Below are 21,836 nucleotides of genomic sequence, written 5' to 3'. Positions count from 1 at the left end.
AACGACTAAAGATACAAAACGAGTATTGAAGGAGGCACTGTCATGAACGAGACATTTTTATTTAGGATAAGATGAAGCTAAACGAGCTATATAATTCTAGTTTGAATCATAGTGCATATTTATAATAATAATATTGTTTATTAGACAGGCTATAGAGCTCTATTGTACAATAGAAATGAATGAGAAAACGACTAAAGATACAGAACGGGTATTGAAGGAGGCACTGTCATGAACGAGACATTTTTATTTAGGATAAGATGAAGCTAAACGAGCTATATAATTCTAGTTTGAATCATAGTGCATATTTATAATAATAATATTGTTTATTAGACAGGCTATAGAGCTCTATTGTACAATAGAAATGAATGAGAAAACGACTAAAGATACAGAACGGGTATTGAAGGAGGCACTGTCATGAACGAGACATTTTTATTTAGGATAAGATGAAGCTAAACGAGCTATATAATTCTAGTTTGAATCATAGTGCATATTTATAATAATAATATTGTTTATTAGACAGGCTATAGAGCTCTATTGTACAATATAAATGAATGAGAAAACGACCAAAGATATAAAACGAGTATTGAAGGAGGCACTGTCATGAACGAGACATTTTTATTTAGGATAAGATGAAGCTAAACGAGCTATATAATTCTAGTTTGAATCATAGTGCATATTTATAATAATAATACTGTTTATTAGACAGGATATAGAGCTCTATTGTACCATAGAAATGAATGAGAAAACGACCAAAGATATAAAACGAGTATTGAAGGAGGCACTGTCATGAACGAGACATTTTTATTTAGGATAAGATAAAGCTAAACGATCTATTTAATTGAACTGTAGAATATAGGAATTACGTACTTGTCAAAATACCTCACGAAAACAAATTCAATGGGCTCAAAAAAAAAAAAAATAAATAAAACAATCGGGGAAAACAAATTCGATAGACTCATAAAAAACAAAGGAACACAAATTCGGTAGGCTAAAAAGAAAATTAAAAAAACAGAGAAACACAACTTCGGTAGCTTCAAAAAAAAAAGAAAAAAGATAAAAGATGACACTATTAACACAAAAAATTAGCGGTGAGAACTTTAAGCGACGTTATCTCGAATGTGAAAATATGTGACACGCGGTGTCCTTCGTCACAACCACAGATATTTAATCCATTAAAACTAAACTGTTTTAATGGACTTTGACTTTTAATGGACACTGTCTAAGACATCTTTCATACCTTTTGTTAAATAATGATTGAAAACACTAGAACGCTTCTATAGAAAACGATCTAGTGAATTTCTTTATTCGAGCACATCGTTGCGAATTACACCATTTCTCTCGCGTCGCGGCATTTTCTTTACAATAAAGAATATTAACTATAACACAATTCGATACAAATAACAATTCCGATCTTTCAGAAGTGGGATGTTGATCGTTCGACGGTCTGATCTCGACTCTTCGATTGCCCGTTGGTAACACACCTCCGTGGCACAACCCCTATCTTCTATTATTCTTTAAGGAGTTGTTCGCAACAGGGTAGTTTCACATTACAGCGACTTGATTCGGACAAGTCGCCGTAACAATATGTTTCAATAAAAATTCGATACAAAATCCAAACAAATTCAGTCTTCAAGGGAAATCATTCCAGCCACAATGAACGCTTCTTAGATTTAGCATCGGTCGCGACAACGAACACCTGAAATCTCATTCGAGCATACTTATATCGCTCTCCCATCGACCATTCCCATCGCGAGCCTCTTCCCGCGATATCCTCGATTCGAAACTGTATACAGAACTCTCCGTGTACACGATTTTCGGGGATCCCCCGATGCCTCAATTCGTTGGCCGACGTGCGGTACGGGTCCGCGCGACGGCAACATAACTCGCGCGGAGTGACTACTTTACAAAGTCCATCGACCCGCGTCACAGCGAGAAACTAGTGTAGCCGGGCGTTCATTAACATACAAACGTGGTTGGTCGCGTCGCGGGTGCAACGGCGTCGACGAGTAATTACGCACGCCTAACGCGCCCGTGTATCGCGACACGAAGGTGGCCGGTACACCCTGTACGAGTCTCTGTACGCGGCCGTCTCGTACAACCGGCGTGCACGTAGGCACGCACGCGGCTCGATGTGTCGGGAAGAAAGAGCGAAGAGGACGATAGAGAGGGGTAGGAAGAAGAAGGGTGGTGGTGGCGGCGGTGGTGGTGGAGAGGGATTGGTAGGGGTAGCGAGCGCAGAGGGATGGGAATGTAAAAGAGAAAGGGAGTAGACCGCTCGGGGTAGGTATATATCGCGGGGATGGCAGAGTTCGAAGGTGGAGGGTGTCGAAGAAGGAGAGAGAAGGGGGGGATAGATAGTAGTAGCGTCGTCAGTATCTACCTGCTGCACCGCCGCCGCGCTGCGTCGCGCCGGTAGCTAAGGGGATAGACGAAGGGGAGGCTGCCTCTCCACCTACACAGGGGAAACGGTGTGCCAGGGCAGGGTAGGGTGGTGGCAATGGATAGTGGCTGAAGGGTAGAGAATCCGGCGGGTCGGCGAGGCGGTCGCTGATGGTGGTCGTAAGGATGGTGGCTGGCGATAGTGGTAGTAGCGGCGCGCAAGGGTAGGCGGTTAGCCAGGTAGTGGTGGCGACGACGGCCAGGTAGTAGTAGTAATAGTAGAAGCAGTAGTAGCAGCAGTGGCGGCAGCAGTCGGCAGTAGTAGCAGCAGCGGCACCAACGAACACTGGCGTAGGCACTAGCAGCAGGCGGTAGAGTAGCAGCAGCAGCCAGCAGCAGCACCGGTGGTGGCAGGCTGCTGGTGGAGGAGAGGGTGCGGCATCGTCGATGGTGGTTGTGTTGTCGGTGGTGGAGGAGGCATGGGTTGGTTTCAGTGTTCGCGCGGCCGCTCCCTGTCGCACACGGACGACTCACCCCGACGCTGCCGGCGTCGCGACGCTCCCGCAACCGCCGCCAAAAACGTGCTCGCGGAAAATACGCTAGCGCCGTTTCCCCGCTCGGGAATACTCGTTTCGCTGACTACGCTCGCGGACGGTCGCTCACTGGCCGCCGGCATCCGCGATTTTTAATCGCTCGCCGGGTCGTACCTTTCGTCGCGAGTCCTGCTCTCTCGGCTCGCAAACTTGCCGGGTGGCGTCTCGATCCCCGTGTGTGCGTGCGCGTGTGGAACGCGGAATAATATACGCCGGTTCCGTTCGGCTCTTTTTTCTCTTCCTCGACGCCCCGAGCTGCTAGACACGTGGACCCTCTCTCGCGGAAAAGTGCACCCCGCCCGACGAACAAGTTCCACCTGTGGATAATTCTCTCCCGGTGATCCTTCTTAATCACGTGACTCGATTCCCGGCGATCGAACGTCTCGGAAGATACGCACCTCGGCTCTTGCGGCCGCTGTGATTGAAGTGCCGGCTCGAGATACGTCGGGGCACGAGACACCGGTGTCTTCCCTGCCCGTTGCGATTCCTACGTGCATATCGAACGTGCATATCGAACCTCTGTCTGCTGTCAATCGACGTCTTAGCTACCTCTTAGCGGCTCACGGTGCAACATCTCTTTCGCATCGGTGTTCAGAATATATATATATATTAAAATATATTCCGTCGTCTTGGATCCTCTTGTGTCCAACTACGTCGAAAGCGTCGACGGAGTCAACGTTCACCCGTTTTGGTGTTGGCATACGCGTCGGCTTCTTGCCCGCGACCGAAGCAGCTAAACACGCGGCGCTACGTTCCGAGTGTTCACTGTCCCGAGATTCTAATTATCAGTGCTATAAGTAACCCCGCCGAAATACATATCAAGGGTGGCCGCGATTACGGTCACACCCAACAAGTGTCTTAAATCAACAAGTCGTGAGTAGCAAGGTCGCGGCCGGTGACCGGTCGCGTACTTCTCCTGGCGCGGCTCGGTCGAGGACGTTGGATCGTCGTCGGATAGCGTAACGGTTGGTGCGAGGTGATAAGGAAGTTCGCCGAGTCGGATAAGGCCGAGACACGGCGAGACCGGATCATAAGAAGGCATCGGGCACGATCGGACGAGGCGAGGAGAGCCAGCCGCGTTCCGAGCCGCCGAGTAGAGTAGTATCGGCTTCGATAGCCGGCTAGAGGAGACTGAGACAGCGGCCAACACGTGCCGCGACTCGGTTTCTAAAACGCGTGCGCTGCTTTCGTTAATAATTGATGCTCGAAACGAGCTCCCACCGGTGCCACGAATAATACTGTGCGAAAAGCGGCAGGAATTTATTGCCGTGCGCGTTCTCTCGGTGTTGACTCGCGGTGTCGTCCAACCTGCGCCTACGTTTCCGATATCTTCGGTGCAGTGCAACTCGCCTGGATTTCCCAAGGAAACCAAATCGACACCCGATCGAGGCGTTTCCGGGTGGTAAAGTGTAAAAGGCTGAAAATAATCGCGGTCCCGTTTCGAAGGACCGGCGCAACGATAGATCCTGAATTACACATATCGGACGCATCGATCCCGTCGGATTTCTCGTGCCCACGCGATCCATTGGCCGAGCGACGCGAACGGCGTAGTCGCAACTCTTCAGCCCCAGCGTAAACGCTCCACGATAAATCTCGGCGAGCAGAGTCCGTGAAATTCGCGTGACACGAGGGACCGTCATCCCGCCGGCCGAACGACGTTAATTATTCCTGCGGAAGGATGCGCGATAATCGTGGTACACGGAAGTCGGCCTGCATTCCTCAGCGAGCCATCCGCGGAACGAGTCATTAACCGATGCGGATCGAACGAAACGCGCCAACATTCTTCGTCGTCCGTCTATCGATACACTATTCTAACACCTCTGCGGGACCACCAGTGATCTCAGTGATTTCTGCTTGTTAACGAGGTCCAACCTTTTTCTATCTACATCGAAAAGCTTCCGTATCGTCGTGGGATTTCCACAGTGTACCTTGAAGTGTGATTCTCGTTTCTACCTAACGACGAACCAAGAGCATCTTCTATCCGGACAGTTCACCGTTTTATCCTTGACACGCGTTTTTAACGCCATCGTGGGATCGATCAGCCGCGATCGCGGCGATTTCGTTCGAACCGAAGAAAAATCATTCCGACGAGCTCCGGCCAAGACTTGATTCCGAGGCGCGATCGACCTCTCCGAACGATCGTTTAACGGCAAGAGGCGCCGATTCCCACGAATCGAATCGAATCGAGTGAAGTCGAGGGATATCGAACCGCGCGGGCAAGAAGAGGCTCCCGAACGAGATCCGGCTCTCGGCGACGAATTCGATCGTACAGATGTCGTCGATCTCCAGGGAACATTAAGGGCCCCCTTCCTCTCCCCGCGCGCAGTATCCTCCCGCCCAGGCCGTACGTATCTCGTCCTCGTCGCCCGTCATCGAATTCCAATTATGTCGCAGCACAGGAGAGGCTCCATACATGGCGGTAGTCCCGTTCCTGGTCATCCGGCTGCGAACGTCGTGCCGGTCTCCGCCTCTCACGAGATACAAACGAGAGGGATACCTTTGCCTGGAATGGTACCATCGCGCTCGATCCACGGCAATCCCATGCACGGGAATCCGATCCACGGTTTCGTCAACCCTCTCGGACCCGCCGGTCTCGTTCATTCTCCACCTACGCACCAGGCCGTTCTCTCCGGAATTTCTCATCACTCGCCGATCCTTCACCAAGGTATATTAGCCGGGCGCCGGGCGCGGAGGACACCCTCGCCTCGCATCGCCCCGCCCCGCCTCGACTCGCCTCGCCTCGCCTCGGCCAGTGATACCGTGATTTCCGGCGAACGGAGACCGTTGGTGGACCGCGATCGAAGGATCTAACCGGTGGTGGTGGTTCGCTTTCTACCCTTAACGGCGCTAGTCCGACTAGCCGGGGTAGACCATTCCCGGCCCCGTTGTTTGAGTTACGCTTAGAAGCTTCTACTCCGTTGAACGTCGTGTTTGAAGTTCGCCTCATCGGCGACGTATTTGGATGGAGGATGAAATGTAATTGTCTAGAGTGGGGGATTACATGGTGCCGCACTCGATCCTCCCGCAGGGAGTCGTCGGGGTGTCCGGGGCGCTCGGAGTTGTAGAACGAATCCTCGTGCTTGAACCGAGTCAAAATTCCCGAGCGGTGTCTTGTACGTGTGATTTAGAATCGCGACCGTGAGTCGTTCATTAGGGTTTGTTTAGGAGAGCCTGCACAGGTCTGGGCAAATCTTTGATTTCAGAGGAAAATGAGAATCGACTATTTTTGGAAATGTTCTTCTTGAATCGTTGTTTTCAATGCTGTTTTTTTCGATAATGAAAATGATGTCGTTTCATTCGAGATAGTAGCTATTTTGAACAATGATTTCGTTATTCTTTGTTTCATGTGAAATACAATGTTTTGTTTTAATATAATTTTATATTGATTCGCTTCGAGCGAAATTCTTTCTTCGATAAGTCCATCTTTGATATAATTTTGTTTGGATCGATCGAATATTGTCGCGCAAGAAAATCGTTGTTTTATTGAAATAGATCTATAATTGAAAAATGCTTTTCAGTGTCGGATGATCTTTATAGTATGATCAGATCGGTTATTTTATTTTGCAGAAATGTCGATGAGAATGTCAGTACTCAGAGCTGGTATTTGAATCACCATATATATATAGCAATGCGTTGCTTTATTTTATAATTATTTGAAATAACTTTGAAGTATATATATTAATATTAATTATATATATATATAATTAATTCTGAAAAACTTCAAAATTATTTCAAATAATTATAAAATAAAGCAACGCGTTGCTTGAAATGATATTTATAATCATGTTATTTCAAAAGTGATCGCAGACCTATGTCTGTATATTTATCTCTATAAATAATTATGAAATAAATAACATGTTGCTTCAAATAATGTTATTTCAAATACATCCAGATCTGAATACATAGTGTTTCGCGAAAGTATTTCTACAGCTCTTAACGTGGATAATGTTTTAAACATTTCGCGCGACGAATTAAATTTAGTTCTTTTTTCAGTTTTAGGAGGACTGGTTTACTAGATAATGTGCAAATAAATTTTGAAAAAAATTGCAATAGCTCGGAATAAAGAAAACTCTGAATGCTACGTTTTCTTATATTTTGATCCGAACGTGTAATGTGAATTTGAGAAATGCTTTTTGTAGATTTCAGTCAGTTATGTAGGATAAGCCAGAGTTATTGAACTGTGTAAAAAGGCTTCATATTTATCGCAGTTATTTTAAAATAACGATTTCCACCATTTTTTAACCTTTTACTGGTATACTGGGGTTATGTGTGACCTCAATGTATTATTTTTATTTCATTCTGTAGTAAGAGCTTAATTTCTCATGCCTCTTTTTACACTAGTTAGGAATTAAGTAGCAATCAAGTGCTTGTCTAGATGTAGATTAATACATTTCTTGCAATTTTTATTTACGATCTATTGTGATCCTAGTATACTAATCGCTGTGACAGTTAGAATCACTGTGACAGTTCAGGCTAATTAAATTATTTTATTATTTTATCGAGTTGCAAGTTTTTTAAGAGACTCTTACACATATAATCTAATGCAAAATAATCACATACTATCTGAAAAAAATTCAAATAAAAAAAGCTGTACTGTTTTAAATACTTTCGTGAATTATTATACATCCATCAAGTAGCGAATATTTAAAATAATAAATCGTGAAATTGATTTGATATGAACAAACAATTGCTTCGATCATTTTGTGAATGTAATTTTATTTTATTTTGTTGTTGTTAAAATTCGTTTCTCGATTTCTTGCACAAATAGAATCATAACAATAATTGTAAAATATTCATTGGATTTCGAATGTATCGAATCTTTCAGCATTGCAATTTTCTGCAATTGTTATATAAAAGTTAATAGTGAACAATGTTCCCAAAGCTTTTAGTTCGACTGTATTTGACATATTTCACACACATGTACTATAAAATGTAAAAGCTCGAAGATCCAGCTGTTATATTCATAGTTTATACAGCCGATCGTTTCGTTTCTTTAGTTGGATATCTCGAATGATTCATCCATCTGTTTTTTTTCGGGTATTTGACAGTATTTCCGTTTTTATGTAAAATAATTTTCGTACCGAATGTAGCAACTTTTTCGTCATTCTCGAAAAACGAAATCGATACAGTACGCCAACCAAACAGATACATACGTTGCGCACGTTATTTCTGCGGGATAATACCGTCGAATCAATGCACAAAAGCCTGCTCTTTTGAAAGTCCGCAGTTCGAATTTATCGACAGGTGATCTTTACGAACGGTGTAATTTATTTTCGGAATTATTCGATTTTAGAAATGCAACCTCAACAATTTCGATCGGACAGAGCATAGATATTTTTTTTAACGATATTCCAATAAACCGTTCGATTTTCCAGTGCATGCTCAAATTTTCGAATAATGGTACGCAGGAGACAGAAACACGGATTTCTATTATTCTCGTTCTATTCAAAGTCAAATTTCTCCTACGAATAAATAACTTCATACTTCGAACTCTGACAATGCGCGTGATACAAAACGATAAATCGCGTGGTGAAAGGGCAAATCGAAATCAGCGTCGACAGGTGCTATTTAAACAATCGTAATGCAGCGAAATTAGAATCTAATTCGACATTACTAACATAATAAATCTAATCGGACCTGGGTAAAAATATTTGAGAAAGTATTGGTAATGATTAATGAAATAATCTTCTCTCTATTAAATAATATTTCAAGATTTATTTGACGACATAGAGATAGCTGTGTACAGATAGTGTATTGAAAATAGTTATTTATGTTGTGATAAAGAAAGTTATTAATTGAAGCAGTATTTTCATAAAATGCACTGTAAACAATTATTTCGAACAGTATTTCACATATCTGAGCTATTAATTATTTGAAATTCTATTTCTCACGATTAATAGTTGTAAGGAAAAAATAAACATTTTCTTATGTTTCTCTTAATTATTGAATACGATTGGAATATTTGTCAGCTGTTTGCTTTTAACAATATGCATATATACATATTTCATATTTCGTACTTATAATATTACATATTTCATATTTTCAAATATATATTTTAAATATTTATCCTGTATTCGTGAAACCGGATTAAGTATTTCAAGTAATATTTTATTTAACACAGAAATCAATTGCTATCGTCAAATGAGCCGTTTATTTTGAAAGTGGCATAAGTCACTTTGTTTTTAAGTCGGTCACTTTGCTTTTAAGTCGACATATTTAAGGGTTTGCGTTTGAACACGTTTAAAAATACGGATGCTAACTTTCGAGAAGATTCACTTGTATCTGTTATCTCAGGATACTGATATTTTTCTCAGTAGAAATAATTTCGTATAAACATTTAAAAAATCCCCACTTTTCATTACGGTAAAGTGACTTGTGCCACTTTCAAAATAAACGGCTCAAATGAAGCATATGCAATACAGTTGAGAGACACATAGCATCTGCAGTCATTTGTATTTCCTGGTCGAAATATATGTTCGCCAAGTCTAATTCGTTGCCATTACCGTTCGCGGTCAAACAGGCCGAGCACATCGTTCATGAGCAATTAACGGAAACACTTGGAGAAAACATGCGACGGATTGAAATTCGTAGCAGAATTAAAACCGAATCCGAATTTAACGGCTCCCAGAATTTTAGCTCGCGACGAACTTTTTTTCACTCTCTCGCAAGCTTCGCGGAGGATTCGTTTGACACGTACGGCTGTTTTTTGCACGAGGACTCGTCCTCCGCGCTCGCTCCGACCACGATGTTTACCATACCGTTCGCGTTCGCCGATAGAATCGAGTACGTGCGAAATAATTCGATTTGCTCCACTTTTTTTTCCCGGGGCGAACGATATATTGGAAAACGTAGCGTACACGCGGCCTCTCTACGACGATACTGTTCGATTATTAAACGATCACGGGATAGATCGAGGCAGTTGTCGTCGCACGAGACGCGAGCGGAATTCGTCATCGGACGTTCATTGATTCCACGGTGATCGGTCGTGCCGAGTAATTGAACCGCGTCGGATCGACGAGCTATGACGTGTTCGACGTGTCTCTGATTAAAAGATAGCCAACCGAGTCGCTCTCGAAGTCCGCGCTTTTTGGGACATCGTTTCGCGCTGGCACGTAAAATTGTTTCTACGGGGACTCGACGCTTCTGCGAACGGGAATCCCGGAATGCCATTTTTCTCTGACCGAATGCTGACAGCACTCCCTGAAATATTTCGACGTCTTTTGAAAAAAGAAATAACTTTTTCGAAACTGGACCAAATTGCCAAGACAACGTTTTAAATTGTGTTTTTTTACATTTAAAAAATTGATCTTTTTTGGCCGGCCTTTTTCAAAAAAACTGTGCATTAAGGGGTTAATTAAACGGGTATAGTATTGCAACGATTGTCATACTAGACTACATTTCTTTAAATTTTTGTAATACCTTTTTAATATTCTTTTAGCAAAATATTTCTTGCCATAATTCTTCATAACTATTCCGAGCAGAAAAATCTTCACTCGAATAAAACAAATTGCATATCATAACCTTGACATAACCAAATTGTTTGATCTTCTTTTAGATATTATTATTGTCATTTATTAAGCCCTTAACGTGCACGCTCGAGTTAACTCGAGCGCGTTAAACTGGCCAAACTGTGCACACTCGAGATAATTCGAGCGGCGTTGTACTTTATGTTGCTATAAGATATTGCCACAAGATATTGCGCTGTGTGTTGTGCTAAAAGAGATAGCGAAGGAAAAAGGAAAAGAAAAGAGAGTCGTTACATGTATAATAGTTGCAATGTTGGGCTATGTGCTCTGCACCTTGTTTCGAAATATATCACACAAAAGAAAATTTTGATTAATTTTATAAATACTAGTATATTGTTATTATTTATGTTTTAAAAGTATAAATAAATATTTTTACTGATAATAATGTTTATTCTGAAATGGGAATTCGAAAAGAAAGATAAAAAAGGTCGATGTGCGTGTAATATTACAATATTCGACTATTTTCTCTGCAATGTTATCAAAATCCAAAATTGCAATAAAAATTTTGATTATTTTTGTATTTTTGGAATTTTCTTGCCAAGACAACGTTCTAAATTGTGTTTTTTTACATTTAAAAAATTGATTTTTTTGGCCGGCCTTTTTAAAAAAAACTGTGCATTAAGGGGTTAATTAAACGGGTGTAGTATTGCAACGATTGTCATACTAGACTACATTTCTTTAAATTTTCGTAATACCTTTTTAATGTTCTTTTAGCAAAATATTTCTTGCCATAATTCTTCATAACTATTCCGAGCAGAAAAATCTTCACTCCAATAAAACAAATTGCATGTGAAATAGTCATGTTCCATTTAACTGATCCTCGCCAGCTAATCTTGAAATGAAAACTGTCATTTTTATTCTTGACGTAAAATCTTTAATTTCACCGTGACATCGTGAAATCACATCTATTCATCTAAATTCATCTAAATTCATCTAAAATATGAAACTACATAATGCAAAATACAATTGGTCAAATAAAAAGGTAGAACGTAAATAATTATTCGCGACCAGCGTAAAAAGGTCAGAAAACAAAGTCTACATAGCTATCGCGATTTCAAAGAAAACAGATCGTAGCGTTTTACCCGTGCTTTCGTACATAAAGTTGTTGTCGTCCGTGGTTAAGAAATTGCGGAAAACATGCAGACATTCCTTGCGGTGTAATACTAAAATATTTGCGAGCGTGTGGATAGTTGTGTCTCGATTCGGTTCAGACCGTGGTCGGGTCAGGATCCCGAAAGTTAACGCATAAACTTGCTCGAGTATCTGTAATTTCTCGGCTTATCCGAAATCTGCTACATTTTCAACGTTTCAACTTTAGATGCTTTTCCATATTCCGCGCTGCGATCAGAGATATGCATGTTACGAATATTCAAGCTTAAGGAGAACATTGCACGATACATTCATCTCGGAGTGGTATTATTTTATTTCCATTATATGGTATTATTAATTATTATATATATATTTTTTTATATAATATTATATAGATATATATATTATTATTAATTATTATATATTTATATAATATTATATATATATTATTATTATTAATTATTATATATTTATATAATATTATATATATATATATATATATTATTATTAATTATTATATATTTATATAATATTATATATATATTATTATTATTAATTATTATATATTTATATAATATTATATATATATTATTATTAATTATTATATATTTATATAATATTATATAGATATATATTATTATTAATTATTATATATTTATATAATATTATATATATACTATTATTATTAATTATTATATATTTATATAATATTACATATATATATTATTATTATTAATTATTATATATGGTATTATTTTATCTCCATGGTATTTTCTGCGCATTAATTTAGTTTTCGCGATTGTAGCAATATTGTCGTTGTCAATAATCTGTTCGCGAGCGTGCTTGTGTAGCAGTATCGAAGCTGTCCGCCTTTTGCTTCAAGTACGAGGAATCATGTGATTGCATTTTCACGAATCCGCAGTATTGGTTTTTCTAGAGAGAACTTTTCTCAAAAGTGCTTCTTCCTTTCGTACGAATACTTCGCTTTAATCTGAGGGATTCTTGTTTTTGAACATTCTAATACTCAAATTCATGTACGCAGACAAAACTTAAGGAACATGTTGCGCAGATGCATACAAATCGTCTCAACACTGCATATAAATCTTGTATCGTGTCAACGAAAACATTAATTTTATTTCTTCATAAGTTTTCAATATTTTATTTGTACTTTATTTCTGTATTTCTCTTTCCGGAATATCTCGTGCATTCTACCATATACATATGTATATTTCATGAATTTGAATTTTTTACACTTGGTGTAAAACTGCTGGTAATCATGGTACTTTCAAGTTTACAAATTCTTGTCTCGTGAAATCTGTATAAATACCTCACGGGGGGAGGGGGGGGGGGGTATACTCTTCTTAAAAATAGATTAATTATCTCCAAATTGACATCATTTTTTATTTCATTGAAAGCGTTGGGCCACACCCACGCGAGTAAATACGATCGAGTTGACAAGAATGACATAATAAATGAGAAGGTCTTATTAGTCGATCACAAGAGATAGTAATAATGATTTATTTGATGAACGGAAGAGAAGTCCCTATGTTACAATAATATGACAATATGTCGCACAAGTAGCATATCAAAAAGAGAAAAGAAAATTACTAATACAATAAACAGATACATTTGAAAAGGCAACAAGTGATCAGGATAATGAAATGTAGAGAAAAAAATGGAGGATTAGATAAAGATAAAAATTAAGATAGTTAAATAAAGTGAAAAAATGAAGAGAATAAAATCGAGAATAATAACAGATGCGATCGGAAAGTGGACATTTAAATTAAGCATTGGGAAAGTTCGCATAGTAGACGCGTTAACGATTTACGTGTATTAATTTTAAGGCAGGATATATCACTTGAAACTACTGTCTGTCAAGTCTGTTGTCCGTGAGTTTTTATCGGCGGAAATATCGTCAGTGAAATCTGGCTCAGTGTTTCCGATATAAATATTCCGTTATCACCTGTCACTTGTTTAATTCCAGAACAATAATTGAACATATTGGCTTTACGAAAGTTTAATACGGCTTATTAATAAATGCATCCGGCGTTTCCATGATCCATACGCGAATAGATAAAATCCGGTTCAGAGGGTTTTCAAGCTTTTTGTTTTATTCGTATATTTATGAAAAAGGAAAAAAAATATAACGCAGAGTGGATGGGCAATCTCAGCTGGAAAGAATCACCTCAAAGCTTAGTCAGCGTTACACGAGTTTCGGTCGTTTTCAATTATCCTAAAAGTCAGCTCGGAATACGCTCTGCGGGAAAATGAAATTGCAGTTTTTTTGTTGATATGAAAGCGCTCTTTAGGGTCCGGCTACAAGCATGTACTCGGTGTCTGCGGCGCGAGTTAATAACTGTTATCGTATCGAATGTCTTTGAAGCTACGAGAGTATGTCAAACATTTGTTCAACGAAAGATCCGTAGGATGTTGCAGGCGGAGTCAGTTCGTGGATCTGAAGACTATATTTGCCGTTTAATTTCAATCACTTCGGTACTTACTGCAGCACCAATGGAAATTATTCAGGGAATATTGAAGAGCGAAATTATAAATTGATCTTTTGCGTTTATTCGTGATACGTGCGTTCGTAACACATTTTAGTGTGATTAGTAAATGTTTTATTTACCTTTAACTAGAGTCGTTGACAATTGTATGGTATTCTAAAAGAATCTAAACTGTTGAAGTTCATACGGAAATTAATGAAAGTAATAAATAGACAGCGGATTTTATGCATTTATGAGAAAAATGAGCAGACGAAACACGGCAACGATGAGGACAGTTGAAAGTGTTAAAAATACTGTTATTAGGTCTACCGGAAAGTTCTGTCCGTTTTTAATCGAAATATAACACAATTTTCATACATTTAATAATATTTATTGTAGAATATACTTTCCATCGTTACTTATGACTTCTTGCCAGCGTGTTAAACGCATGCAAAAAGCAAACATTCTGTGTCATAATTTTCTTCGTAATCACTTTTCCATCATTTAGAATAATTCCTTCTTCGTCATCTGTCGAACTATCACTTCTGCGCGTTCTCTTTTAGTGTTCCTTTCGGAATTGTCTTCCTTAGTTTCGCATTACATTATAGTAAGAACTTTCAATGATCCCATATTTGTAAACAATAACATGTTACATATTATAAGGAATCTTCAGGTTAATCTTCAATCTTTAACGATACATTAGGTCTACCGGAAAGTTCTGTCCGTTTTTGAATCGAAATATAACACAATTTTCATACGTTTAATAATATTTATTGTAGCATATACTTTCCATCGTTACTTATGACTTCTTGCCAGCGCGATGGCAACTTGTAAATGCCATTTTTAAAAAATGATTTATTTTTAGAGGCGAAGAACTCAACTAGTGCTTGGTTGACATCGGCTTCAGTTTTGAATTTTTTTTCCTGTAAAAAGTTTTGCAAAGAGAGAAACAAGTGATAATCGGAGGGTGCTAGGTCCGGGGAGTATGGTGGATGCGACAGAATTTCCCAGCCTAGCTCTGCGATTTTCTGACGAGTCGCCGAAGCAGCATGTGGTCTGGCATTATCATCGGTAGCCATGTTTTCACGATCGCGTCTCGCTTAATAATGACACGAGACATCTTTGTTTCAGTTTATTTAGGAGAGTACATGCGTGTAAATGCAATGATAAAGAGAGATAGTCATATATGTCTCGAATCAACATGTGCATATGGATTGAAACTTGAAGTGACACTATCGGACAGATCTTTCCGGTAGACCTAATAGTAATAAGAAATATAATTACAGTGAATTCTCTCCAATTGTCGCGTAGCTTGTACTCAACAATTGACAATTTGGGAAGAGAAGCCTCGATTATTCGAGCCTCGCTGTTCGTTTTTATCGTTGTTGAGAACCGGCGACTACAAAAACGAGTCGCAAGGCTCGAATAAATCATGTCTCATCTGCCCAAATTGTGCATTGAAGTGACACTATCGGACAGAACTTTCCGGTAGACCTAATATATTAGTTTCAACTTACTAAATTTCTTTATAAAGGAAATATATTTTTAATCGACTTCTGTTTATTGCAATCGAGGTAGACAATTCTTATTTCATACAAATATTCGTTCTTGAGCAGTAAATTTCTAATTGGTTATCAAGTACTCGTATGAGTGTATAACACTTATATACTTAACTTTTAACACTTATAATACTTAAGTGTATAACTTCTTATGACGAGACCGTCGATCTCTAGGTAAATTCTGATTTTCATACGTAATTTTACGAAAATTAGAATCAAAAAGAAGTTTCCTTTCTTAACTAACACATTATTCATTGTAAAAAGTAATGAAGACGCTATTAGAATCAAACAGAAGTTTCCTCTTTTAACTAAGACATTGTTCATTGTAAAAAGTAACGCAGACGCTATTAGTCCTTGTTAATTTATACGTTTCTCTGCATTTGAAAAATCTGTACATATCATAGATGCATAAATCATTTTCATACGTAATTTTATAAAAATTGGAATCAAAGAGAAGTTTCCTTTCTTAACTAACACATTATTCATTGTAAAAAGTAATGAAGACGCTATTAGAATCAAACAGAAGTTTCCTTTTTTAACTAAGACATTGTTCATTGTAAAAAGTAACGCAGACGCTATTAGTCCTTGTTAATTTATACGTTTCTCTGCATTTGAAAAATCATGTACATGCCATAGATGCATAAAGATTCGCAGCCCACTCGTGATCCTTAACAATTATTCGCTTTCAAGGATCGTAACGTGATTTATCTTTGCAACATTGTACACGAACACGAAGTTGTTCACAATCTTTTAGACAATCATGTCGATATTCATGTAACATATCAAAATCGTAATACGACGGAAAAGTGGTTATTTTTTATGAAAAGTAAAGCCTTAAGTATAGCAAATTTTGTTTATCGGAGATCCATCCGGTCTGCGAGAAAACTGAATTCGAAAATTCGCGAGTAGGCGTGAATCTGGCAAGCACCCAAGTAACTGCAAAAGGAATAAATGGCATAATACTATTTTGCATGAAAATAAACCTGGAAACTGTGGGATAAAATTTCTTTCTTTGACCCAGTTTTCCAGAAAATCCAATCTAAAAATTTGCCGACTACGCCTGCATTTAGCTGAATCCAAATAGAACATGTTCAAAGCCGGATGGTTTATGAATGAGATTTTAAAAAATGAAACGTCAGTCTCTAAATGTAGAAATTTCTTTCTTCAGCCATACTTGCAAAAGATAATCCTATTATTTTCCTTATTTCTTTCGCCGCGCTGAACTATTCTGTTGGTCAATATGCTTCAGCAGATTTTTATTTAACATTGTATACATATAGCTCTTAAGAATTGCGTATTAGCATGTTGTTATTTTTGCGCCATTTGGTAACTTTCGTTTCCTTCTTCCGCGCGATCGTGCGTCTCCTTTTTCTTCGTTAATAATAAAGTGTTCAATCTTCAAAAAATTTGAATGCTCAAATAAATAATGACGCACGCTTCCGACATATTTTACTCTACGATTGTACGAGCACATTGAACGCCGCGCGAGTTATATTTCACTCGCGTCGTGTTTGGCCAAGAGGTCGCGTGAATTAAATGTAACTCCAACTGGAAATTAGACTCTATGTTTTACTACATTTTCCATGAATTAAAAATTCGACAATTCTATTATATGTTCAAGAGAAACCGAGAATAAAAGCTCAGGATTCCGGGTTTTCAGTTTCTTTTTTTTCTACTTTGGCGTTTAATGTATTCATGGTTGTTTTAGAACTGTTGAGGTTGCCTACTAAATTAGTTAAATTAGTGCTTCGTATAGAGAAAACGTCACAGAGAAATAGTTTCCCTGTTTCAAGGATAAAATCTTTTATGACACATTCTACTCACACATTCTACAGGTTACTCGATTTCGATGAGAATAGTCTGGGAGCTCCTTTGTCTAATAATCCAAAATTTACTGCTCTCGTCAAACTGTGCTCACGCTTTACTGCGTTAATTAACCTCTTAGCTGCGGCGAGCTTTATCGAGGTCTTCGCAAAAATGATAGTACTACCGAAATTAGTGTTTGACGTTAAAATAAAATTACAGACGAATAAAAATAGAGACAGTTCTATCTCTATGCTTCACGTTTCCATGACAGATATACAGAGTGTTCGATTATAATCTACAGAATGTCTTGTTTACGCGAGTACAGCAGGATATCTCGGAAGGAGTTATAGTTATTAAAAAAATGTTCTTACAAAAGTTGTTTGGTAGGACGGGCTACATCATGTAATATTAATTATGTTCTCGTGAGTGGAATAATACAGGAGATCTGAAGTTCAATCTAATTTTCTTAATTGGTAAGCTGCATTTTTTTCTTCAGAAAGTAACAGCAGGCACTGAGAGAAATTCAAAGATGTGCTATATGATATTGTTCTGAGTTCGATGAAGGTAAATCGTTAGCTTTTGTTTACGCCCTGCATTGTTCGACGACCAACGTCCAGCAGCCGCTGCCGAGCAGCGTCGGTCGCGTTTGTATCAAGTTACTGCAATTGTGATATTATGAACAGGGATTGAGGATTATTGCTAATGCCATGAATTGTCGATTGTAATTTTCACTTACTAGTTGAATAATTTTGTATCCATCTGCGTGTCCACCATCATTGAAAATAGAGGTCGCCTCTAAGCAGTCTTTCAGACTCCAGTAGAAAACATAAATGATTTAAGAGCAAGAATTACGATCGCATGCGGACGAAATGTTAAAAAGTGTGGCCCAACACTTTTTGACATTGTCCCAAAATTGTATCGCAATCCGAAAGTAGTGGATTCCTTAGGTCATTCGAAGCAACTTCTTCCTTTACAAAAAATTTCTCCGAGGCACCGTCAACGAGTTATTAACGAAAAACAGCGACCAATGAGATGCGAGCTCAGTTGACGCGAGGCGACCGAGCCAATGAGTGGAACTGGGCTTCGCGCGCTGCTTGGCTGGGCCGCCTCGCGTCAGCCGTACTCGATTCTTATTGGTCACTGTTTTTCGTTAATAACTCGTCAACGGTGCCTCGGAGAACATTTTTTTAAAGGAAGAAGTTGCTTCAAATGATCCGAGGAACCCGCCATTTCCGGATTTCGAGATATTTTTGGGACACCCTGTATAGTGGTACCCGCATCTGACCATCTCGGTGCAGATTCACGATTCTCGTCGCTCCGAGTCCCTTCGCGCATAAAACGACACGTTGATCCTCGTGCTCGATTTCGATGCGATCCACCATCGGTCTATCGTCTCTCCTGGCCGAGTCGTCGCGTCGGTCAATCCGTCACACGAGATGTTCGCTTAAAGGCACGGAGAAGATACAACCGCCGGCCTCTCCGTATTCCTCCCACGGTTCTCCGCTGAGAACACCAATGAGTTCCGGTCACGGCACCCCTCAGGATTCGCCCCACGTGGCCAGACATCGCAGAGACTCGGAACACTCGTCTGGCGTTGGATCAAGACGAGGCTCGTCCGACGTCGTTTCGCCTTTGCCGGAAGGTCCCTCCGGATCGCCGGATGGACGGGCGCGTCGGCGATCGGACTACAGTCCTCATCAGGGTAGGTCTCGGCTGGTTTCACTCTACTGTCTTTGTTTTGATCCACGGCTGATCGACACGCCGTTTACACGCTACCGTGCTCGATAGTTGTACAATAGAACTACGTTTATTTGTTTTTCTTATTTAGTACCTAGAATCTCTCTCTCTCTCTCTCTCTCTCTCTCTCTCTCTGAGATATTAATATCGGGTGGCAAAAAGAAAAACCGTTGTGTAGAATAATACGTACAAATACTGAATATAACAAATAACTGAAGCTCGAATAAAAAAGCACAAATAACTAAATACCGTGCTCGATAGTTGTACAATAGAACTACATCTATTTGTTTTTCTTATTTAGTACTTAGAATCTCTCTCTCTCTCTGAGATATTAATATCGGTTGGCAAAAAGAAAAACCGTTGTGTAAAATAATACGTAGAAATACAGAATATAACAAATAACTGAATCTCGAATAAAAAAGCACAAATAACTAAATACCGTGCTCGATAGTTGTACAATAGAACTATATCTATTTATTTTTCTTATTTAGTACCTAGAATCTCTCTCTGAGATATTAATATCGGTTGACAAAAAGAGAAACCGTTGTGTAAAATAATACGTACAAATACTGAATATAACAAATAACTGAAGCTCGAATAAAAAAGCACAAATAACTAAATACCGTGCTCGATAGTTGTACAATAGAACTACATCTATTTGTTTTTCTTATTTAGTACCTAGAATCTCTCTCTCTGAGATATTAATATCGGTTGGCAAAAAGAGAAAACGTTGTGTAAAATAATACGTAGAAATACAGAATATAACAAATAACTGAATCTCGAATAAAAAAGCACAAATAACTAAATACCGTGCTCGATAGTTGTACAATAGAACTACATCTATTTATTTTTCTTATTTAGTACCTAGAATCTCTCTCTGAGATATTAATATCGGTTGACAAAAAGAGAAACCGTTGTGTAAAATAATACGTAGAAATACAGAATATAACAAATAACTGAATCTCGAATAAAAAAGCACAAATAACTAAATACCGTGCTCGATAGTTGTACAATAGAACTACATCTATTTATTTTTCTTATTTAGTACCTAGAATCTCTCTCTGAGATATTAATATCGGTTGACAAAAAGAGAAACCGTTGTGTAAAATTATACGTAGACGTGCAGAATATAACAAATAACTGAAGCTTCGGTCGTTCTTTTAAGAAATGAAAAGATACGGTAAACGTATTTGAACATTTAGGGAAGCAATGAACATTTTCATACTCAAGGACAAACTATACATGTTTTGATTTTCGCAACTGCTTAATTGGAATAATACATGCACGCGGAACACAGCTCGTACTTGCCATATTACGCGATTAATTTCTCTGAACTCCATTTACGCGAACGAAATGTTCGTCAATGACTGATTTTGTGGAGCCGGGCTCTCCGGGAATCCACTTATCTGAACGTGAACTCCAGTTATTTGAACGCAAAGTTGCAAGTAACGGGAGCAGCCAGTCGACTCTTATTATATAAACTACCTAGCTACACGAACTCCGCTCTTCTCTCCCGACGAGTTCACATAAATGGAGTTTTACTGTACGGTCAACCCCTTGGCAACACGGTAATCTGAGTACACGGTTCCGATATAATGCCGGGCCGAAATTGCGACCGTGTCGATCTGACGCATGTCAGTGCGTCGCAAATATCATTGATCGCTCGAACCGCTTCAGACACGGTCAAACGATCTAAACCACTGCACTGTGCATGATGCTGCGCATCACGCGTCATGCACAAAGACATTTCTTCAAATTAGTTGTCTCTTTCGCTAGTATACGCTACTACACTGAAAATAATGTTGTTCCCCGAACTCTGGCAAGTTATATTATCTTTGGCTTGGTAGTATTCCTTCGGGAACCATTTTGTTCTGCTGACACTGAAGGAATTCTCTAAATTTCTTTCTCGAATTTCACAAAACTACGGTAATTTCTCACTAATTCGCGCTCAGATCGCGCACAAAAATAGACAATTTGGAAGGAGGAGACACGATTGTTCGAGTCTTGCGGCTCGTTTTTAATGGTTACCGATTGTCAACAACTATGAAAACGAGCCGCAAGGCTCGAATGATCGTATCTCCTATACCCAAATTGACCATTTTGGTGCGCAATATGAGCGTGGATTAGGGAGAAATTACTGTAGTTTTATGAAATTCGAGAAAGAAATTGAAATAATTCCTTTAGTGTCAGCAGAAATAAATTTTTGTGCACGATCTGAGCGCGAATTAGGGGGAAATTACTGTAGTTTTGTGAAATTTGAGAAAGAAATTTAAATAGTTCCTTTAGTGTCAGCAGAAATAAATTTTTGTGCGCGATCTGAGCGCGAATTAGGGAGAAATTACTGTAGTTTTGTGAAATTCGAGAAAGAAATTTAAATAATTCCTTTCGTGTCAGCAGAAATAAATTTTTGTGCGCGATCTGAGCACAAATTAGGGAGAAATTACCGTAGTTTTGTGAAATTTCAGGAAGAAATGTAAATAATTCCTTTGGTGTCAGCAGAAATAAATTTTTGTGCACAATCTGAGCGGAATTAGGAAGAAATTACTGTAGTTTTGTGAAATTCGAGAAAGAAATTTAAATAATTCCTTTGGTGTCAGCAGAAATAAATTTTTGTGCGCGATCTGAGCACAAATTAGGGAGAAATTACTGTAGTTTTGTGAAATT

At 39.1% G+C, this 21,836-nt stretch overlaps 1 protein-coding gene across 1 annotated transcript in view; it reads left to right on the top strand.

Annotated features, from left to right (window-relative positions):
- The first annotated feature begins 2,385 nt into the window (after nt 1-2,385).
- The window catches only part of LOC143260740 (dystonin-like), a 183,124-nt gene continuing 163,673 nt past the window's right edge, over nt 2,386-21,836 (top strand). The window contains exons 1-2 of the mRNA XM_076527285.1: nt 2,386-5,637; nt 18,886-19,137. Of these exons, the coding sequence (XP_076383400.1) occupies nt 5,358-5,637; nt 18,886-19,137 (532 nt within the window). The 5' untranslated portion in view covers nt 2,386-5,357. The remainder of the gene's footprint in view (nt 5,638-18,885; nt 19,138-21,836) is intronic.

Source organism: Megalopta genalis, chromosome 18, assembly GCF_051020955.1.
Source record: "Megalopta genalis isolate 19385.01 chromosome 18, iyMegGena1_principal, whole genome shotgun sequence".
In the NCBI taxonomy this organism is placed as follows: domain Eukaryota; kingdom Metazoa; phylum Arthropoda; class Insecta; order Hymenoptera; family Halictidae; genus Megalopta; species Megalopta genalis.
This window is presented reverse-complemented; position numbering and strand designations above follow the sequence as displayed.